General features: G+C 49.5%; 6 protein-coding genes across 6 annotated transcripts; 3 read left to right on the top strand and 3 right to left on the bottom strand.

Moving 5' to 3' along the window:
- Nucleotides 1-754: 754 nt before the first annotated feature.
- Nucleotides 755-3,109, top strand: N7519_006375 (uncharacterized protein; the record flags this gene model as incomplete). The annotated part of the gene is made up of 6 exons (XM_057293151.1): nucleotides 755-1,536; nucleotides 1,597-1,823; nucleotides 1,877-2,007; nucleotides 2,059-2,305; nucleotides 2,362-2,874; nucleotides 2,953-3,109. The coding sequence occupies 6 exons, from the start codon at nucleotides 755-757 to the stop codon at nucleotides 3,081-3,083; spliced, it is 2,031 nt and encodes a 676-aa protein (XP_057147962.1). The 3' UTR covers nucleotides 3,084-3,109.
- Nucleotides 3,110-3,678: 569 nt separating this feature from the next.
- On the top strand, nucleotides 3,679-6,317 carry N7519_006374 (uncharacterized protein; the record flags this gene model as incomplete). The annotated part of the gene is made up of 4 exons (XM_057293150.1): nucleotides 3,679-3,846; nucleotides 4,198-5,725; nucleotides 5,751-6,132; nucleotides 6,188-6,317. The coding sequence occupies 4 exons, from the start codon at nucleotides 3,679-3,681 to the stop codon at nucleotides 6,315-6,317; spliced, it is 2,208 nt and encodes a 735-aa protein (XP_057147961.1).
- Nucleotides 6,318-6,775: 458 nt separating this feature from the next.
- N7519_006373 (protein-lysine N-methyltransferase) lies at nucleotides 6,776-8,107 on the bottom strand (the record flags this gene model as incomplete). Its single annotated transcript, XM_057293149.1, has 4 exons — nucleotides 6,776-6,897; nucleotides 6,962-7,097; nucleotides 7,148-7,702; nucleotides 7,868-8,107. The coding sequence occupies 4 exons, from the start codon at nucleotides 8,105-8,107 to the stop codon at nucleotides 6,776-6,778; spliced, it is 1,053 nt and encodes a 350-aa protein (XP_057147960.1).
- A 190-nt stretch (nucleotides 8,108-8,297) lies between these two features.
- N7519_006372 (40S ribosomal eS24 domain-containing protein) lies at nucleotides 8,298-9,387 on the top strand (the record flags this gene model as incomplete). The annotated part of the gene is made up of 3 exons (XM_057293148.1): nucleotides 8,298-8,458; nucleotides 8,670-8,917; nucleotides 9,003-9,387. Coding segments are annotated over 3 exons (486 nt in total), but the record flags the coding sequence as incomplete, so codon positions are not given.
- A 409-nt stretch (nucleotides 9,388-9,796) lies between these two features.
- N7519_006371 (uncharacterized protein) lies at nucleotides 9,797-10,381 on the bottom strand (the record flags this gene model as incomplete). The annotated part of the gene is made up of 1 exon (XM_057293147.1): nucleotides 9,797-10,381. The coding sequence occupies one exon, from the start codon at nucleotides 10,379-10,381 to the stop codon at nucleotides 9,797-9,799; it is 585 nt and encodes a 194-aa protein (XP_057147958.1).
- Nucleotides 10,382-12,317: 1,936 nt separating this feature from the next.
- N7519_006370 (uncharacterized protein) lies at nucleotides 12,318-13,822 on the bottom strand (the record flags this gene model as incomplete). The annotated part of the gene is made up of 3 exons (XM_057293146.1): nucleotides 12,318-13,445; nucleotides 13,519-13,626; nucleotides 13,682-13,822. The coding sequence occupies 3 exons, from the start codon at nucleotides 13,820-13,822 to the stop codon at nucleotides 12,318-12,320; spliced, it is 1,377 nt and encodes a 458-aa protein (XP_057147957.1).
- Between the last annotated feature and the right edge of the window lie 1,113 nt (nucleotides 13,823-14,935).

Genomic DNA, 14,935 nt, shown 5'->3' with positions numbered 1-14,935 from the left:
CTTTGGTCTGGGAACATAACGCAGTTAATTTTGCTCCAGTTGTCGCTATCCATAGTATATGGCTATATACTTGGGTCTCTAGGTACCTTAGTACTTGGAAGTATACATTCGAACAAAGTCCTTGTCTGCCCGACTCCTAGTAGCACAGTAGCCGAGCGTTAATGTCCAAGTCCGCATCAGCTCGTGACTAGATTAGTGTCTCCCCACTTTTCCTTCTCCTTACAACATCCGGATTCCCTTTTCCCCGCAATCTATGCATAAAAAGCGATTCGTGATTCCCAAGATCTAGCTATTTCGCTAACTAGGCTCTACACGTCTTTTTTAATATTTTAGAATCTCGGATGTGACGGCTTTGTATTTCTTTTTGAATAGAATAGTGAGGTTGCGACGTGGTAAGATCTGCTGCTTTCGGACCTGTCACGCAACGTCACGCACCTCTGCTGTGAGTGTCCACGCATCTTTCACATAACTCGGACTTTCCACGCACTTTTGTATCACAAGCACTCGTTAACTCCACGCACTCTACCCCCGTAACTTCGACTACCACGCACTGGCAACTCGTTATCTCCACATACTTCACTACAATGGCTAATGCTTACTACCACGCACTTGCAGAACCCCTCCACTTAGTAGCGCAAGTTCCCCAAACGAAATCCGGATTGTGGACCCCCAAAGCCAAAAAGCGAACAAACGAGAGCGCAGAAACGGTGGCCTTGATTTCGTGGCATCATTTGGGGGGCGACCCGCGAACATCATGGCCGATGCTCCCTTCCCCCCATCCGGTGGAGCTCGAGCTCCGACTTCGTACCCCAGCATATCATCCATCCAACGCCGCTCCTCTTACGCCTCGGTAGTATCTGGCAACGCATTTTCACCTCCAATCTCTAGCTCCTTCTCACATCTCCTCAACTCCCACCCAATTTCCTACCCCTCGTCCGACAGCCGAGTCCACCGGGCTCCGTTCGGCGTGGATGCCGCAGACATGCACATGAACTCCGCCTGGAGAAACACAGGTTCAACAGAGTCACTTCCTCCCTGGTCTCGCAAGTATGCCGGCTTTCTACGCTCGGCCGAGTTTCCGCACGGCCTAGGGCTCACCGACAGCCCGGCCTTCCTCACCCCATCCTACCTCCGCAACTCCCGCTACATCGCCCGTCTCGAAACTGCCCACCGAGCTAAGCTCGCTGCTCAACAGCGAGATCCCTCATCCGCAACCTCCAATCCTCCCCTCTCCGCCTCCTCCAGCAATGTTCACCTTCCCCGCATCGCCCCGTCGCACCGCGGCATGACATATGAGATCATAGAGAAGGAACCGTCTGCCCCGGCCGATTCCCTCATGCCTCTACCCAGTCAGTGGAGCTCCGTAGACAAGTTTTCCGGCCTGGAATTGTCGAACGAGAACTTCGATGTGCGCTACACTGGTCCTACGCACAAGCATGACCATGAAGCTGCCGCCTTGCGCGCGAATCACCCTATGCCACCGCAGTGCGGGATCTACTACTTTGAAGTCAAGATTGAGTCAAAGCCGAAGGAGGGGTATGTGAATGAGCTGCTTGGAAGATCTTGAATTGTGGATGCTGACTTTTTCCCTCCTAGCATGATCGGTATCGGGTTCTCTAGCCCCAAGGCGTCCGTCGAGAGACTTCCTGGTTGGGAGACGGAATCATGGGCTTACCATGGCGATGATGGAAAGTCGTTCTTTGGTGAGAGTCAAGGACAAGGTCGAGCATACGGACCGACTTTTGGTGCTGGCGATACAGTCGGATGTGGTGTGAATTTCTCTACGGGGTCTGCATTCTTTACGAAGAACGGAGTCTTCTTGGGTAGGTTTTTTTGTGTGGATTGTAATGGGGATATGTTAGGCTAATTTTGCCAGGAAATGCGTTTCACGATCTGCACAATACTAACCTTTTCCCATCTGTCGGAATGAAGAAACTACCGCCAGTACATCTCAAGACGAACTTTGGACAGGAGCCTTTCGTTTTTGATATAGACGGCATGGTCAAGGTGTGTACTTTTCCATTATATACTTGAAGTTGTCAAGCTAATTCCCACCAGCAAGAGAGATTCAACGTTCTATCAGAGATTAACGAAACATCCACTGCTGGTCTTCAACCACCGTTGGACGAGTCGACACTTATGCAAGAGTTAGTCGCACAGTTCCTCGCCCATGACGGCTACGTAGAAACAGCCCGTGCATTCGCAGAAGAGGTGGCCACCGAAACACTAGCCCTGCAGAACGGCCGCAACGAGCCACTGAAGAAATACGAGGTCGAGGAAGACCGCGAAGCCGTCAACCGGAACAGTAAGTCTACACCTCCACATTCCTCCCAGTGCCAAGCCCCCACTGACAGCCCATAGAAATCCGCTCCGCAATCCTAGATGGCGATATCGACAAGGCCCTCAAGCACACGAAAGCGTATTACTCGAACGTCCTAGAAGATCACCCAGAAATCCACTTCAAACTGCGCTGCCGCAAATTCCTCGAAATGATGCGGCGGTCCAACGAACTCTCCGTGGCAACTGCCGCGAAGCGCCGCCGCTCGACATCCTCCAACTCGCACGAGCACGCCGTCTTCGATCAGGAGATGGAGCTCGACGACGGGGATGGCGACGCCTGGGTCGCGGACGGTATGGACACCGAAGAGCCCGAGGTCGTCGCGCAGTTCAACCAGCTCCTCACAGAGGCAGTACAGTATGGCCAGCAGCTGCGTGCTGATTACCCCAATGACGAGAACGGCGGTGATAAGAAACTGCTGGATGATATCTTCTCGCTGGTGGCGTATCCCGATCCGAAGCGGTCTGTGCATGGCCATTACCTCGATGCCGAGGGGCGGGTGGCTGTGGCTGAGGAGTTGAATTCGGCTATTCTTGGTATGTCGCTTGATTTATTTATTCTTCTTTGTTTCTGTTTCTACTTGCAAGGAACAATGCTAACATGATGCTGTGTAGTCTCGTTAGGCAAATCATCTGCTGCTGCGCTGGAAAGGCTATACCAGCAAACTGAAGTGCTGGTTAACGAGATCAGTGAAGACGGCGGCGCTGGGGCGTTCATTAATGTTCGGGATGATATTCTGCTTTGACTGGCGCTGGGTTAGGGTCTTTGTTTGACCCCTTTTTTCCCTCTTTTCTTCTATGTTCCTTTTTCTGGAGGGACCTAACAATCTCAGATGTTAGTTTGGGCTTCTTGTTCATCTTGATACTTTTCATGACTCTCTGTTTTTGTCAAATTACCTTCTACGTATCTCTTAGCCAGAATGATCAGTCCCCTTTGGGCATTACTTTTGAATCTTTAAGAGTGACTTGAGTTCTTAACTTCTGATTTTATTTAAATTTGATGGTATCTTTGCTTTCACTTAATACCCTCTTAACTTAATAATAAAACACCTTTGACTTCCTGGCGTAGATCCTACTACTAACTAGCAGTTGTATATAATTCTTTGTGACGTCAGCTCCATTCTATACTTAGAGGCGGTGAGACCCAGCAATATCAAAGCGGTAAGGCCTCGAACACCTGGGGGCTTATCTCATCGGCTGAATTTCCAGGGTTGGCCTCGGGATCTCCGCTTTCTCACATCAAATGGAGTGGTAGTAAGTCTGATACCTCGAAGCTGCAGAGTTCTCTGATGATCAGGCCTCTCTCCACACTCAGCTCCCCAAAGGGGCCACATTCTTAGTATGGATCCTCCACATAGCGCTGAACATCTCAGCATTCCTACCCATTCAAGCGCTTCCACCACCCTGCGTTGCTGCTGTGGCCGCAATGACTGCGCTTTGCTCGAGCATAACAATGTAGCTCTTGAGGGCTTAGAGAAAGACCTGGAGACTGCTGCGAGGTTAGGTCAGGTACGTGTCTTTTTCGATCTTCGCTGCCCGAAATGATGTCGCTGTTGGTTGGGTATGGTCAAACGCCAAGCTGTTCCCTAGGCTGGCTGAAGCATGCATGTTGATACATCAGTTTATCATTCCTCGGAAATTACTATCTTATTGCTTTTGCTTTCCCTTGTTCTTTCATTTATACCACTTCAGATTCTGCATACTTGTGCACACCCCAGATCGTTTGGATTCAGATGGCTTCCGTCCGATATCCATCTCCCATTCTTTCGCACTGTGTTGGCGTCCGTCATGGCTACCTTTCATGATTATACTGCCCAGGCAGGATGTTTTGAGCCATCATCACTGACTTTTGCTCTACAGGCCTTGCTCCACCGCCATGAAAGTTATATGGCTGAAGCGGAAGAGGACCGTCATCGTTTGGTCAGCAGCATTGACGACCTAGAGCGCGAAAAGCAACAAGTTCAAGCTGAAAATGCTCGCATCATTGAAGAGAATCGCAGTTTGTTAGAGCAACTTGACAATTTGAATCAAGCCGTCGCCGAGTCCGACGACCATGTCAAGTCCCTAACAGTTACTTTGGAGAACACCGAGTCTGAGCTGCGAAGATTGACAGTGGCTGCAACGCGTGCCGCGGAGCTCGAGGCGCAACTAGCTCTCATGGAGACCGAGCAGTCTAAGCTTCAAGAGAGCCTTGTGTCAGTGCAGGAAGATGAGAAATCGGCCGTCCAACGGTGGAAACAAGCAGAGAGCACCCTGCGAGACCTTCATGATCAAGTCGACCGCATCGAGAAAGAGGCCCGCGAGGAGAGAGATCGACATACGGAGCTCGTCCAACGCATGGAACGCAAGAGAGCTGTGGAGCGCGAGCTAGACAATGCAGCGGGGCGTCTCAAGGGTGCCGCTGCCGCCTCCGAACTCAGCCGCAACGCAGGTGGTACAAACGTGGTCTCTCGTTTCGTCAAGGACATATTGCAAGACAACGCCAATCTGCAAGTTGGAATCATGGAACTACGTGACATGCTTCAAAGCTCGAATGAAGAAGTACAGAATCTACGGGAACAGGTTATCTCTCATCAGCCGCTGGCCGGCGCCGATGAAGAGGACAATGTGCAGCCAAGACCTTCCACCACGCTGAGCGAGGAACTACGAGCGAAGGAAGAACGACGCGTGTCTCAGGAATTACACATCCATCATCATTTCCACACGCCAACTCCAGCTCCAGTTACAAAGAAGGAGAAAGGACCGCTGAACCGTCGCGTGAAGAAACGTCGCCCTGCTTTGTTAAGCCCGGTAGCAATGCACTCTGCGGCACGGGCACAGTCGCCCCGAAGAGGCCTTCATCGCTCCCAGTCATCTGGGTCCTCCATGTCGACCATTTTGTCGCAAACCTCTGTATCCATCCCACCCCATTCATCCTCGCGCCGCTGGTCATCACAATCTCATGCTCCGGACTCGCTGGCAAGCTCTCCTCGGTCCGCGTTCCGGACATCATCGATATTTGATCGCGTTGAACGTGGCGCTGATTTCTCTCAGCCTACTAGCCCTGAAAGCACTGTGTTCTCTTCGCCTTTGATGCAGGCACGGAACCTGAAAGGTATTGATATGCCTTTCCGGCCATTCGGTGGCTTTGATAACCAAGATGCACCCGACGACCTATCCGCACTTGAAGATGATATCTACGGCCGCCAAGACTTCTTGAACACTGATAATGTCACAAGAGAGCCAGATATCCCAGAGGAAACCGAACCATCTCCATCAGCGGCATACTTCTCGCCTGTGGGTGAGCCACTGACGACCGCCGAAGATGACATTTTTACCATGCATGTACAGCCTTCATCCTTGCGCAGGTCTTCTTCCCATGACAGCTTGCTCTCCGTCTCCGTTGCTGGTATGGACATTCATACACCTACCAGTCGCCACAAGCGAATGGGCGACTGGCATCCCGGCATGCGGATTCCTCGGCGCATCTTATCACCCAGTGTCGAACTATTGTCAACACCCCCCGGTGATCTCGGCCCCGGCCATCACAGTCGATCGTGCAACGAGCTCAGAGCACAAATCCCAGTCCTTGCTTGCTTCCATGGCTGCTGGAAACCACACCAAGTCCGACACAGCGTCCGTTGTATCCACAGACAGCACCAGCACCAGCTCAACCGCAACCCTTGGGCCCCGCAAAGCTTCGACGTTGGGTCGCCGCATGGGAGGCTGGGTACTAGGTCGCTGGGGCATCGCAGCAGTCTCATCAGACAATGACTCGCAAGATCCGACGAACTCGCCAAACACATCTGTGACCTCGTCACCTTCTACTTCTGCGCCCAAACCCCCCTGACCCGTTAGCTCTCCGCTTCAGATACCCAGGTGTGAACCAAAAGGGTCCGATAATGGGCCTGCGGCCTCCGCCTCCTGCTCCGATTTCAATTCATGCACAAAGCATAGATGAGAACCTGCTGCGAGAGAGTCTAGCCGAAGATAATGGCTAGATTCCTCGCAACCTAAATACCTGCACATTCATTGTTCTTTAGCGCCTACACTCGTTTTAATCTTGGCATTTATTATCTCCTTTCTTTATTTGCATTCTGCTCTCTCGGTTTGGTGGTTGCATTTCTTGGATTCCTGGTTTGGAATGGCGCAAGTCGCGATGATACCCATGCTTTCATCTTTTTCCTAAACGTGTCTAGATGGTACGATGTACACTCTTTGGTCCTTTCACAATGTATCTTTTACGCGACAGCACCCTGTGGCTTGGACTTGACTTCATTGAGTACCTCAATACCATTGGAGTTTTACGCTAGTCGAGTTGGACAATTTTGCATAGTTCCCTTGGAGCTAGTTATATACTGTAGCAGCAAGTTTCATAACTTTTGCATCATTTGCATGATATCACAATTCTCTATTCATACTCATTACCTCGTGATGTAAACGCAGTTCAAGTGACTGCTTATTTCATCCGCGAAATCCGATATGTCCGGATTGGGATGCTGGTCGAATGGAAGAAACCCGTCTGGTCTTCTGATGGTGTAGATTCGAACAGGAGGGTTTCAACAGCGAATGAGTTGGTTTCTGTGGATGTTAGCGCTGTACAAGACCTGAGCATCAATGTCCATGTCTGAACTTCAAGACTCACCACAAGCATTCAAGAACGTGCGGAAAGTATCCTCATTGCGCAGGGTCGCAGCAATGATAAATTCTTTAATGTGGTAGTTCTCGAAAAGATCCCGCACAGTAGAGATGAGTAAAGGAACAAGGTCGGTATCGTAGATCTAGCCATGTAAGCACGAAAACCAAGTAAGCAGCACACGAGAACACCCACCAGATCAGCACCGAGAGCAACATCAAACCTCAACCCCGTCCCATCCTCACCTTCACCAGAACCCAACCCAGCAAGATCCCCCTTCCTCTCCAACGGAGTCCCCCACTCCCAAACGGCAGGATAAATAGGAATAGACTCCCGCCCCTGCAAATTATGCCTGACACAATCACGGATATTATCAATAAGCGCCGGCTCACGATCAGTAACAACAACAGAGCGCACACCAAGATGGCAAGCACAAACCAGCGACAAGAAGCCCGTGCCAGCACCCAGTTCGATAACCCGCTTACCACGCACAAGAGCCTCGCCCGTCTCGGACGCCAGGAACGAACCAAGATGCAGAGCAGCCTCCCATGTCCGATTACCGGTGGTTCCAGCGGACAGAATCAGGCCGCGCGATTCAGAGGTCGTGACTGTGCGCTCGGGAGAGGTTCCTGCATTGCATGTTGGCGCTGTGTACTTGACTAACGACAGCTGCTGCGCTTGTTGCAGGGCTGAGGGTTTCGGCTGGGAGACTAGTGTGCTCCAGCTTTCCATGAGATCGTCGTTGATCTCCTGTTTTCGTGGGGGAGGGAAGAGGTTAGATAGGTGGAAAATCAAGGAATATAAAGAGATTTTGCATTGGTGAGGTGAATTACATGGGATAGAAAAGGAAAGGAAATGATTGAAAGATCAAGATGCAAAATGCAAAACAGGACTTAAACAGGTGGGTGAGCATACATCCTCCTCGGGGTCTGTGATTGATTCCTCGATGCGTGAGAGAATCTGCTTCAGCACTCGGCTTCGATAGCTGGCTGGTGGGATGGGGAAGACTGCATTTTCGTTGAACATGCGCTCGTATAACGCTGCTTGCACGGCTGGCTGGATCAACACTGGGCCTGGTGGGAGGGCCAAGTGCTGGAGCTCGACCAGCTGGAAATACTGCGCCGCTAATTTATCAATAGAGTCGGTCATGGTCATTGGATGAACATAGTAATGAATTTGATATCGAGATCAATGCGGCAGATCTCATTGGAGCCCGGGCGAAAAGAGTGGATGAGTCAGGTATGAGATAAGCAAGGGCTGATCAATACTTTCTGCCTCAGGCATATATAATCTTAGTCATTATGGCCTGAGGCAGATACCCCAAACAGGCTAGCGTCTACCCTAGCCGAGCCCACACCACACGAAAATTGAAAGTTCGACATCCTCAGTGACCCCGTCGACACTTCCTCCATCCAACGCACACACCAAAATGGCCGACACTCCCGTCACTCTGCGGACTCGCAAGTTCATCCGCAACCCTCTGCTTGCCCGCAAGCAGATGGTCGTGTAAGAACCCCCCCTGATTTTCCCCCTCGTTTTGGATCTGTGTGTGGGAAATGCATGGCAGGCGCGCAATATGGAAATTCGACAACCACGCAGCACAAAGAGAAAGAGAAAAAGGAATACAATTCGGAACATCGCAACACACACAGAAACAAGCGTCGACGAACCAAAAACCCAGAAAACCCCGATCTGACATCTTTTCGCGAATATCTAGGGACGTCCTCCACCCCAACCGCCCCAACGTCTCCAAGGACGAGCTCCGTGAGAAGCTGGCCGACCTGTACAAGTCCAACAAGGACCAGGTCTCCGTCTTCGGTTTCCGCACACAGTACGGTGGTGGTAAGAGCACCGGCTTCGCTCTGGTCTACGACTCCTCCGAGGCCCTGAAGAAGTTCGAGCCTCACTACCGTCTCGTCCGTATCGGTGCCGCCAGCAAGATCGAGAAGGCTTCCCGCCAGCAGCGTATGTCTTTCTTTTCTCAGCGATTATCAATCGCGAAATATGGATGTTGTGTTCCGCTTTTGCTAACCCCCTTCCCTCCCTACAGGCAAGCAACGGAAGAACCGCTCCAAGAAGTTCCGCGGTGTCGCCAAGGTCAAGGGCCCCAAGAAGAGCAAGGATTAAACGCCTCATCTGTAACTATTCGCACGATTCAACATGGACCGATGATGCGGCATGGCGCGATGGGAAAGATTATGGCGGTGACGGCTTTGGCTCTGGAGTTTCCCACCTGGTTATGGCTTGTCCGGACCCAGGTGCGGTCGGTCGTGTGTGGGGGGGAGTGGTTTATCTTCCTTTTCAGCGAACATCAGACTAAAACCCAAAATGATGCCCGTTGAATGGTGAAGATCGTGGACGGATACTCTTTTTTCTTCCTGTGCTTGTTGGAGCTGGTGATTCCCGAGAAAAAAAGGCTGGCGATCCCCATGGAAATTTAAATCAGGGCGTCAGTGTTGTGGTTCTTGTATGTTTTTTTGGGGAGGGGATCATCAGTCTTCGCGAAGACGGCCGGGGTTATGAGAATCCGGGCTTCGGCTGTTTGCCCGGGATGAAATTACATTTTACTTGTTTCTCTTCACTCGGTCCGGTCTTGTAGACTGTACTTGTACGGGGAGGTCTGGATCTGGTGTAGTCGGATCTGGAGACTGTAGACTGAAGACCTGCGGCGTAGTCTAGGCTCAGTCTTGTCGAGTGCCCTATATCGAGTGCCCCTCTGTTCTATGCCCCGAATGCGGAGTACATATGAGTACATATTGCCCCAGATGTCTAACTCGATTGATGTAACAAGTCGGCCGTGTCTATATCAATGCAACTATATCAATACACAAAGCCAAGAGGAAATCAGGGTAGCCCCGTAGCCCCCATGGCCAAAAGCTCAATCTGATCCCCCAAGAACCTCTCCGTCACCAATTCATTTCCCCGTTCAAGCAGGTAATCTGTAGAACCAGCGGTGTATACAACACTTCCAACACCGGGACCAAGAACAATACGCCAAGCCAACATATACCCAGCGACGTTCCACGCCACCTGTTCAGTTCTATCCGAGAACACAGGGGCACGATAGTCCTGCGTATCTTCAACTCTCCTCCTCCAGTTATCGCTGTACTGTTCTACCCAAGCATCGTACATCGCCAGCACTGAGGGCGGGAATGAGGCGAGTTCTTCTACTGCCTCGGTGTATCCTTGCTCATCTTCTCTAATATCCTCAACGGCTCGCCAGAGGAAGTCCGTTCCGTAGTCTGGGAATATGCGATAGTGTCGAGGCAGGATTGATAACTCAGGCTTGGGAGAAGGGGTTTCGATTGTCATCATCTTGACTGTGAAGTTATCGGGCACGGTTGTGATTGTGAGTACGAAGTCAAATGTGGTCTTTATGACTGTCGCTCTCTCGGACTCGATGCATCTTCCTCGGTAAGAGTGCGCCATGCGTCGCCTAGGTTCTTGATGGATTGGATGTATCGCTGCGATTGGGATTGGCGGCTGAATACAGCTAGAGGTTTCAGAAGTCTGGATGTCATGGTTTCTTGAATCGGCGCGTTCAGTGGTCAAGCGTGGCAGCTTTGGGTAATACTGTGTGTAAGTTCTACGGGAAGTCCTGCCTATAAGTACATATTCTAGGGTCCTAAGCTTCTACAAGTCATGTATGGGCGCATAATAGTTTGACATGGTTCTATGTGGTCCAATTGTTAGGACATGGGGTAGTGTCTATTAAAAGAACCACTAACCGCCGTGATGTGAACGATTGGTCCTTCATTTTCGGAGAACTAAATTTTAGTAGGCGCAAGCATGCTAATCAGGTTTTGTATTTCCATAAAATCTAAAATCTCGGAAAATATACATATGTACTGTCAAAGCATTAGCGCTGTAGGTTACATAGGAAATTTACCAAGACTCTAAAGCCCTAATTCAGAGTGACAACTCATAGCTGTTGCAGCTCAGCTGATCTTGCCCCAATCCAACACACTCATTCATTGTAATGATCTTGCAATAACGTTACTTTTGTTACTTTATCCAAATATACAGACCAAGCAAAAGACACAGTGTCTACCTCTATAACGTCTGACTCCAGTTAAAAGCGAACTAGCCATCTCAATGAGTCACTCCATCCGACTAAGGAATGACAACCCAACACATACAATGCAGGAACCAACCAAACCAAGCCATCACACTTAGCATGACAAAACCTCAAAACAGCAGAACCCTGTCCAAATTCCAGGAGGCTGTGTAAGTATATCCCTCGGAGTGGATCGCTTGTACGATGTGGCCGATTACACAACCTACGACCTCCCTTTCTCAAATATTCCCCGTAAAATTCCCACCATATGGGAATCCCACATTGCAATTCCACGTGTACTAGGTCTATTCGGGATACCGGTCTTCTGACTGGAGATGTAGATACATATCTGCTACCGTAGGATTTCCAGCAGCCAAGTATCCAGACACGCCCATGGCAGGGTTGTATACGGCATAGCGGGTTGGATCATTGTATTACTGCATCCTGGTTAAGGGATTCAGGAGAGTCCGATGTACTGCCGTGTGCTACTGTTGGGGAGGATCCTGGTGCTGGTATGGGGGTGCAGAGCACATGGGCACATGGGCACATGGTTAGCCTTGTTCGTACTTGTGACTATGAAGGTGGATGGGAATACACGGGGTTGGGGTTTATTATATGTATTGTATATTGGGGATATGGTCTATGCATTAGATAGAAGGTTGTGTTAAGGTGTTAAATTGAGATATAAATACTCGAGGAGGGAAGACAGAGTAGATATGTAAAGACATTATTTGGATAGGCCGTACAAGACAAATAAGGAACTCCACGCTTGAAAAGGGGCTAGAAGACAGAAAACTAGAATTAACAAGCTTTCCTGGGTCATTGTTGATGGTGACATACCACAGACCGGAGAGTCGTAGTAACAATAGAAATAAGACATTCAACCAAAGACTAAACACACATGGCATGAAAAAAAGCATATTTTTGAAACAGACACAGGATCACTGATATAAATCACTGCATAAAGCCACTGGGGTATTAGGGAGTAATCTCAATGGACGGGTGTGACAGGATGGGCATCTCATCATAGTCCCTATTGGATAGTTTTTCTCTTTTGGAAGATAAGCGGACTGAACAAGACAACAGAGGAAAAATCAAAACAGAACAGAATAACAGCAAAAGAACAAATCGATAGACGAAAAACAGAAACAGACATGAGAAGACATTAGTAGGCAGAACAAAGGCAGATGTAAACGGCCTTGATATGGGTATCTCTTTTGTGTATCTTGTGGGAAAGAAGAAACGACCAAGCAAGAGACCGACCAGGAAAGACGATAACAGCGAGGATGAAGGAAACATTGAAGTCATTCAATACGCCCCCTGATGTCCCAACGGTGAAATGGGAGAACGATGCAGATCAACCCGCCCATAGTCCGACAACCCATCAGGTAAAAAACCATACGGCAGCCCAACCGCCGAGTCGGCATGTCGAACACGTGTATACGGCAACCCGTTAACAAGCGTCGGCGCCGAGCAGCGCATATCCTCGACAACGCCCCTCGACTTCCGGCGCTCACTGCCCGCATACCCGTACACATCGGGTGCGCAATCAGAAGTCAGCGCGAGTAGACGCTGTCCGGCGCCGCTATCGCGTGGGAATGTGCGGCCCAAGCGTGCGTCGGAGGTGTTGTACTCGCCCAGAGTGTTCTCTATCGTGTCCAGGGCTGGGTAGGGAGGGTTTGCAGCGGAGGGGGCCATGGAGGATGAGGATGAGGCTGGGGGAAGTGGGGATGGGTCTTCTGTTGTAGACATGGGGATGTATCCGAAGAGGTCGGATGTTCCTTCGTCTGAGTCGGTTGACTTGCGTGCTGAAGAGCTAATATTGTAGAGACCGTTGCTTGGGACGGTCATTGGCACTGTACGGCCGTCTTGGGAGGCTGCGAACCGTGCGTTCCAGGCCTTTGCGTCGGTGGCTAGGGTCATGCCTGAGAGGCCGTCTGGGAGGGTTGAGAGGTTGGACTGGGGTTGGCTTCGGCAGGTTGGGGGTGTTGGGAGGGTGCGGTCTACGTCTGTGTAAGACGTTGTCATTGGCCCTGTTGACTGGGGCATCTCGGTGGACATACTTTGGCCAGGGAGGACGAAGCCATATGCGGCTTGGTTCATGTTGCCGCTTTGTTCTTCGAAGAACTCGGGTCTGCCGTTGAGATCCCAGGCCCGGTTGCCCCAGGTGGTGCTATAGTCGAGCATCCCGGTGCTGGATAGCATGTACCCTGGTGATGTCTGACCGTGGTAATTGGCGGACTGGTCATCATAGGAGTGGTCCATGCCGACGGGTTGCCGTGAGAAGTTAGACTGGATATCCAGCTCGTACTCTTCTCCTCGCTGGTATGGAGTCCGCATTTGAGGGGAGCCCATAAGGATTGACCTTCCCTGACCCTTGGTTGCATAAAGCCTAGCTGCTTCTCTAGCAGCATCTTCGGGGGCCAAAGAGTTGACCTAAGGAGTAAAAGGAAGAAAGGTCAGTATGATTCCCTCTGTGGATATATTGTGGATATGAACTTGGGCTTACTCGTATATACTGGCATTCAGTGGCTCCAACACTACGGCAGCTAGAGCAAGCCAGGCCAGTATTGAGATCACCGTTGCACTTGATTTTTCTCTTCCGGCATCGGTTGCACTAGTCAAAGGTTAGAAGTCACTAGATGATCAGAGGATGGAGAGAGCACACATACTGCGACTAGGGCTCGCTTTCTCTGTTTCCGTGGTTTTTCATCTCGTTCAAGACGGTCCTGCTTAGCCACTCGCATCGACCGAGCCATAGAAATGGAGTTATGCCGGGCTTCTAGTCCGGCTAGGTCGTATGTGTGATCCATTGATATAGCACGCGATTCACTTAAACACTCAAAAGTAGGGGATATGCAAAATACAAGTTCAGTGAATGTGAGAAGAATAGAAAATGAAAGATGTCTCTGGGAAATAGGGCTAGATTTAAGCCATGTTTTGGTAACAATCGGTGTGATTGCCTTCTTATTTTTTTTATAATATAGATAATATAGATTATATATTATATATTATAGTATATTTTTGCCCCCTGCTTTTTTTTTCTCTATAATATTATATATATTATTTTCCTATATGTGTGTTTAGTTCGTAGAGAGGAAGACATACACAGTACGTCGACCAAAAGTACCCTGGACCTGGTTTCTTTTTTTCTTTTCTTTTTTTCTTTTAAGATATTATCTTATTTATCTTCAAGTTATTTTCTGTTTTGTATTTTTTTTTCTCTATTTCTCTTAAGGGGAAGATTCTATGCAAAGTTCCGCCATTCCCCCCAGTTTCCCATATAAAAGGAGAATAAAAGGAGAATAAAACAGAATAAAAACAGAAAAGAGAGGTTTCACAAGGTAACGTCACACATGACCTTAGCCATGACGAGAACAGACTGCTCCGGTAGGTAGTGTTTCAGCCAATTCTTCTCTTTTTTTTTTATAAAGACCATGAACTTGGTGTATCTCATAACGGGCAACTGCCGACCTACTGTTTGCAGACGATCCGCGGGGGAGTATAACCCGACGTCCGTCCAAATGTTTGCTCGATAGTTTTGTCTGCAGGTCGAAATAGTAAATAGTCCGATCTGAACTCGAGAGTCTGGAACATACCTAGGTACTGAGAGTATGTTATCTGGCAAACGGTCCAGATAACTAAAAAGAAAAGACAAACAAACGCCTGTCTCAGGATGCTTCAAATGTCTCAATAGAGAAAGAGAAGAGAAAGGAAAAAAAGAAAATATAGAAGAGTCAAAATCTCTCATGACACCTGTCACTTTGACAAGCGCACGAGTTGTCTTCCCCGAGCCAAGCGCGCTCTAGTAAAAGGTAAAAATTAGGGATCGACGATCTAAAGGATCGACATGGGGGTCGATCCAGCGTTCTTTAGCGCTTCCGGTACGCAGCTAGATCGAAAGGGAAAGACGAAAAAGCAAATCA

The sequence above is a fragment of the Penicillium mononematosum genome, assembly GCF_028829835.1.
Source record: "Penicillium mononematosum strain IBT 11891 chromosome Unknown utg000003l:1.0-8172316.0:1.0-8177699.0, whole genome shotgun sequence".
Classification (NCBI taxonomy): Eukaryota; Fungi; Ascomycota; class Eurotiomycetes; order Eurotiales; family Aspergillaceae; genus Penicillium; species Penicillium mononematosum.
The sequence above is the reverse complement of the archived record's forward strand: the minus strand, read 5'-3'. Positions and strand labels throughout refer to the sequence as shown.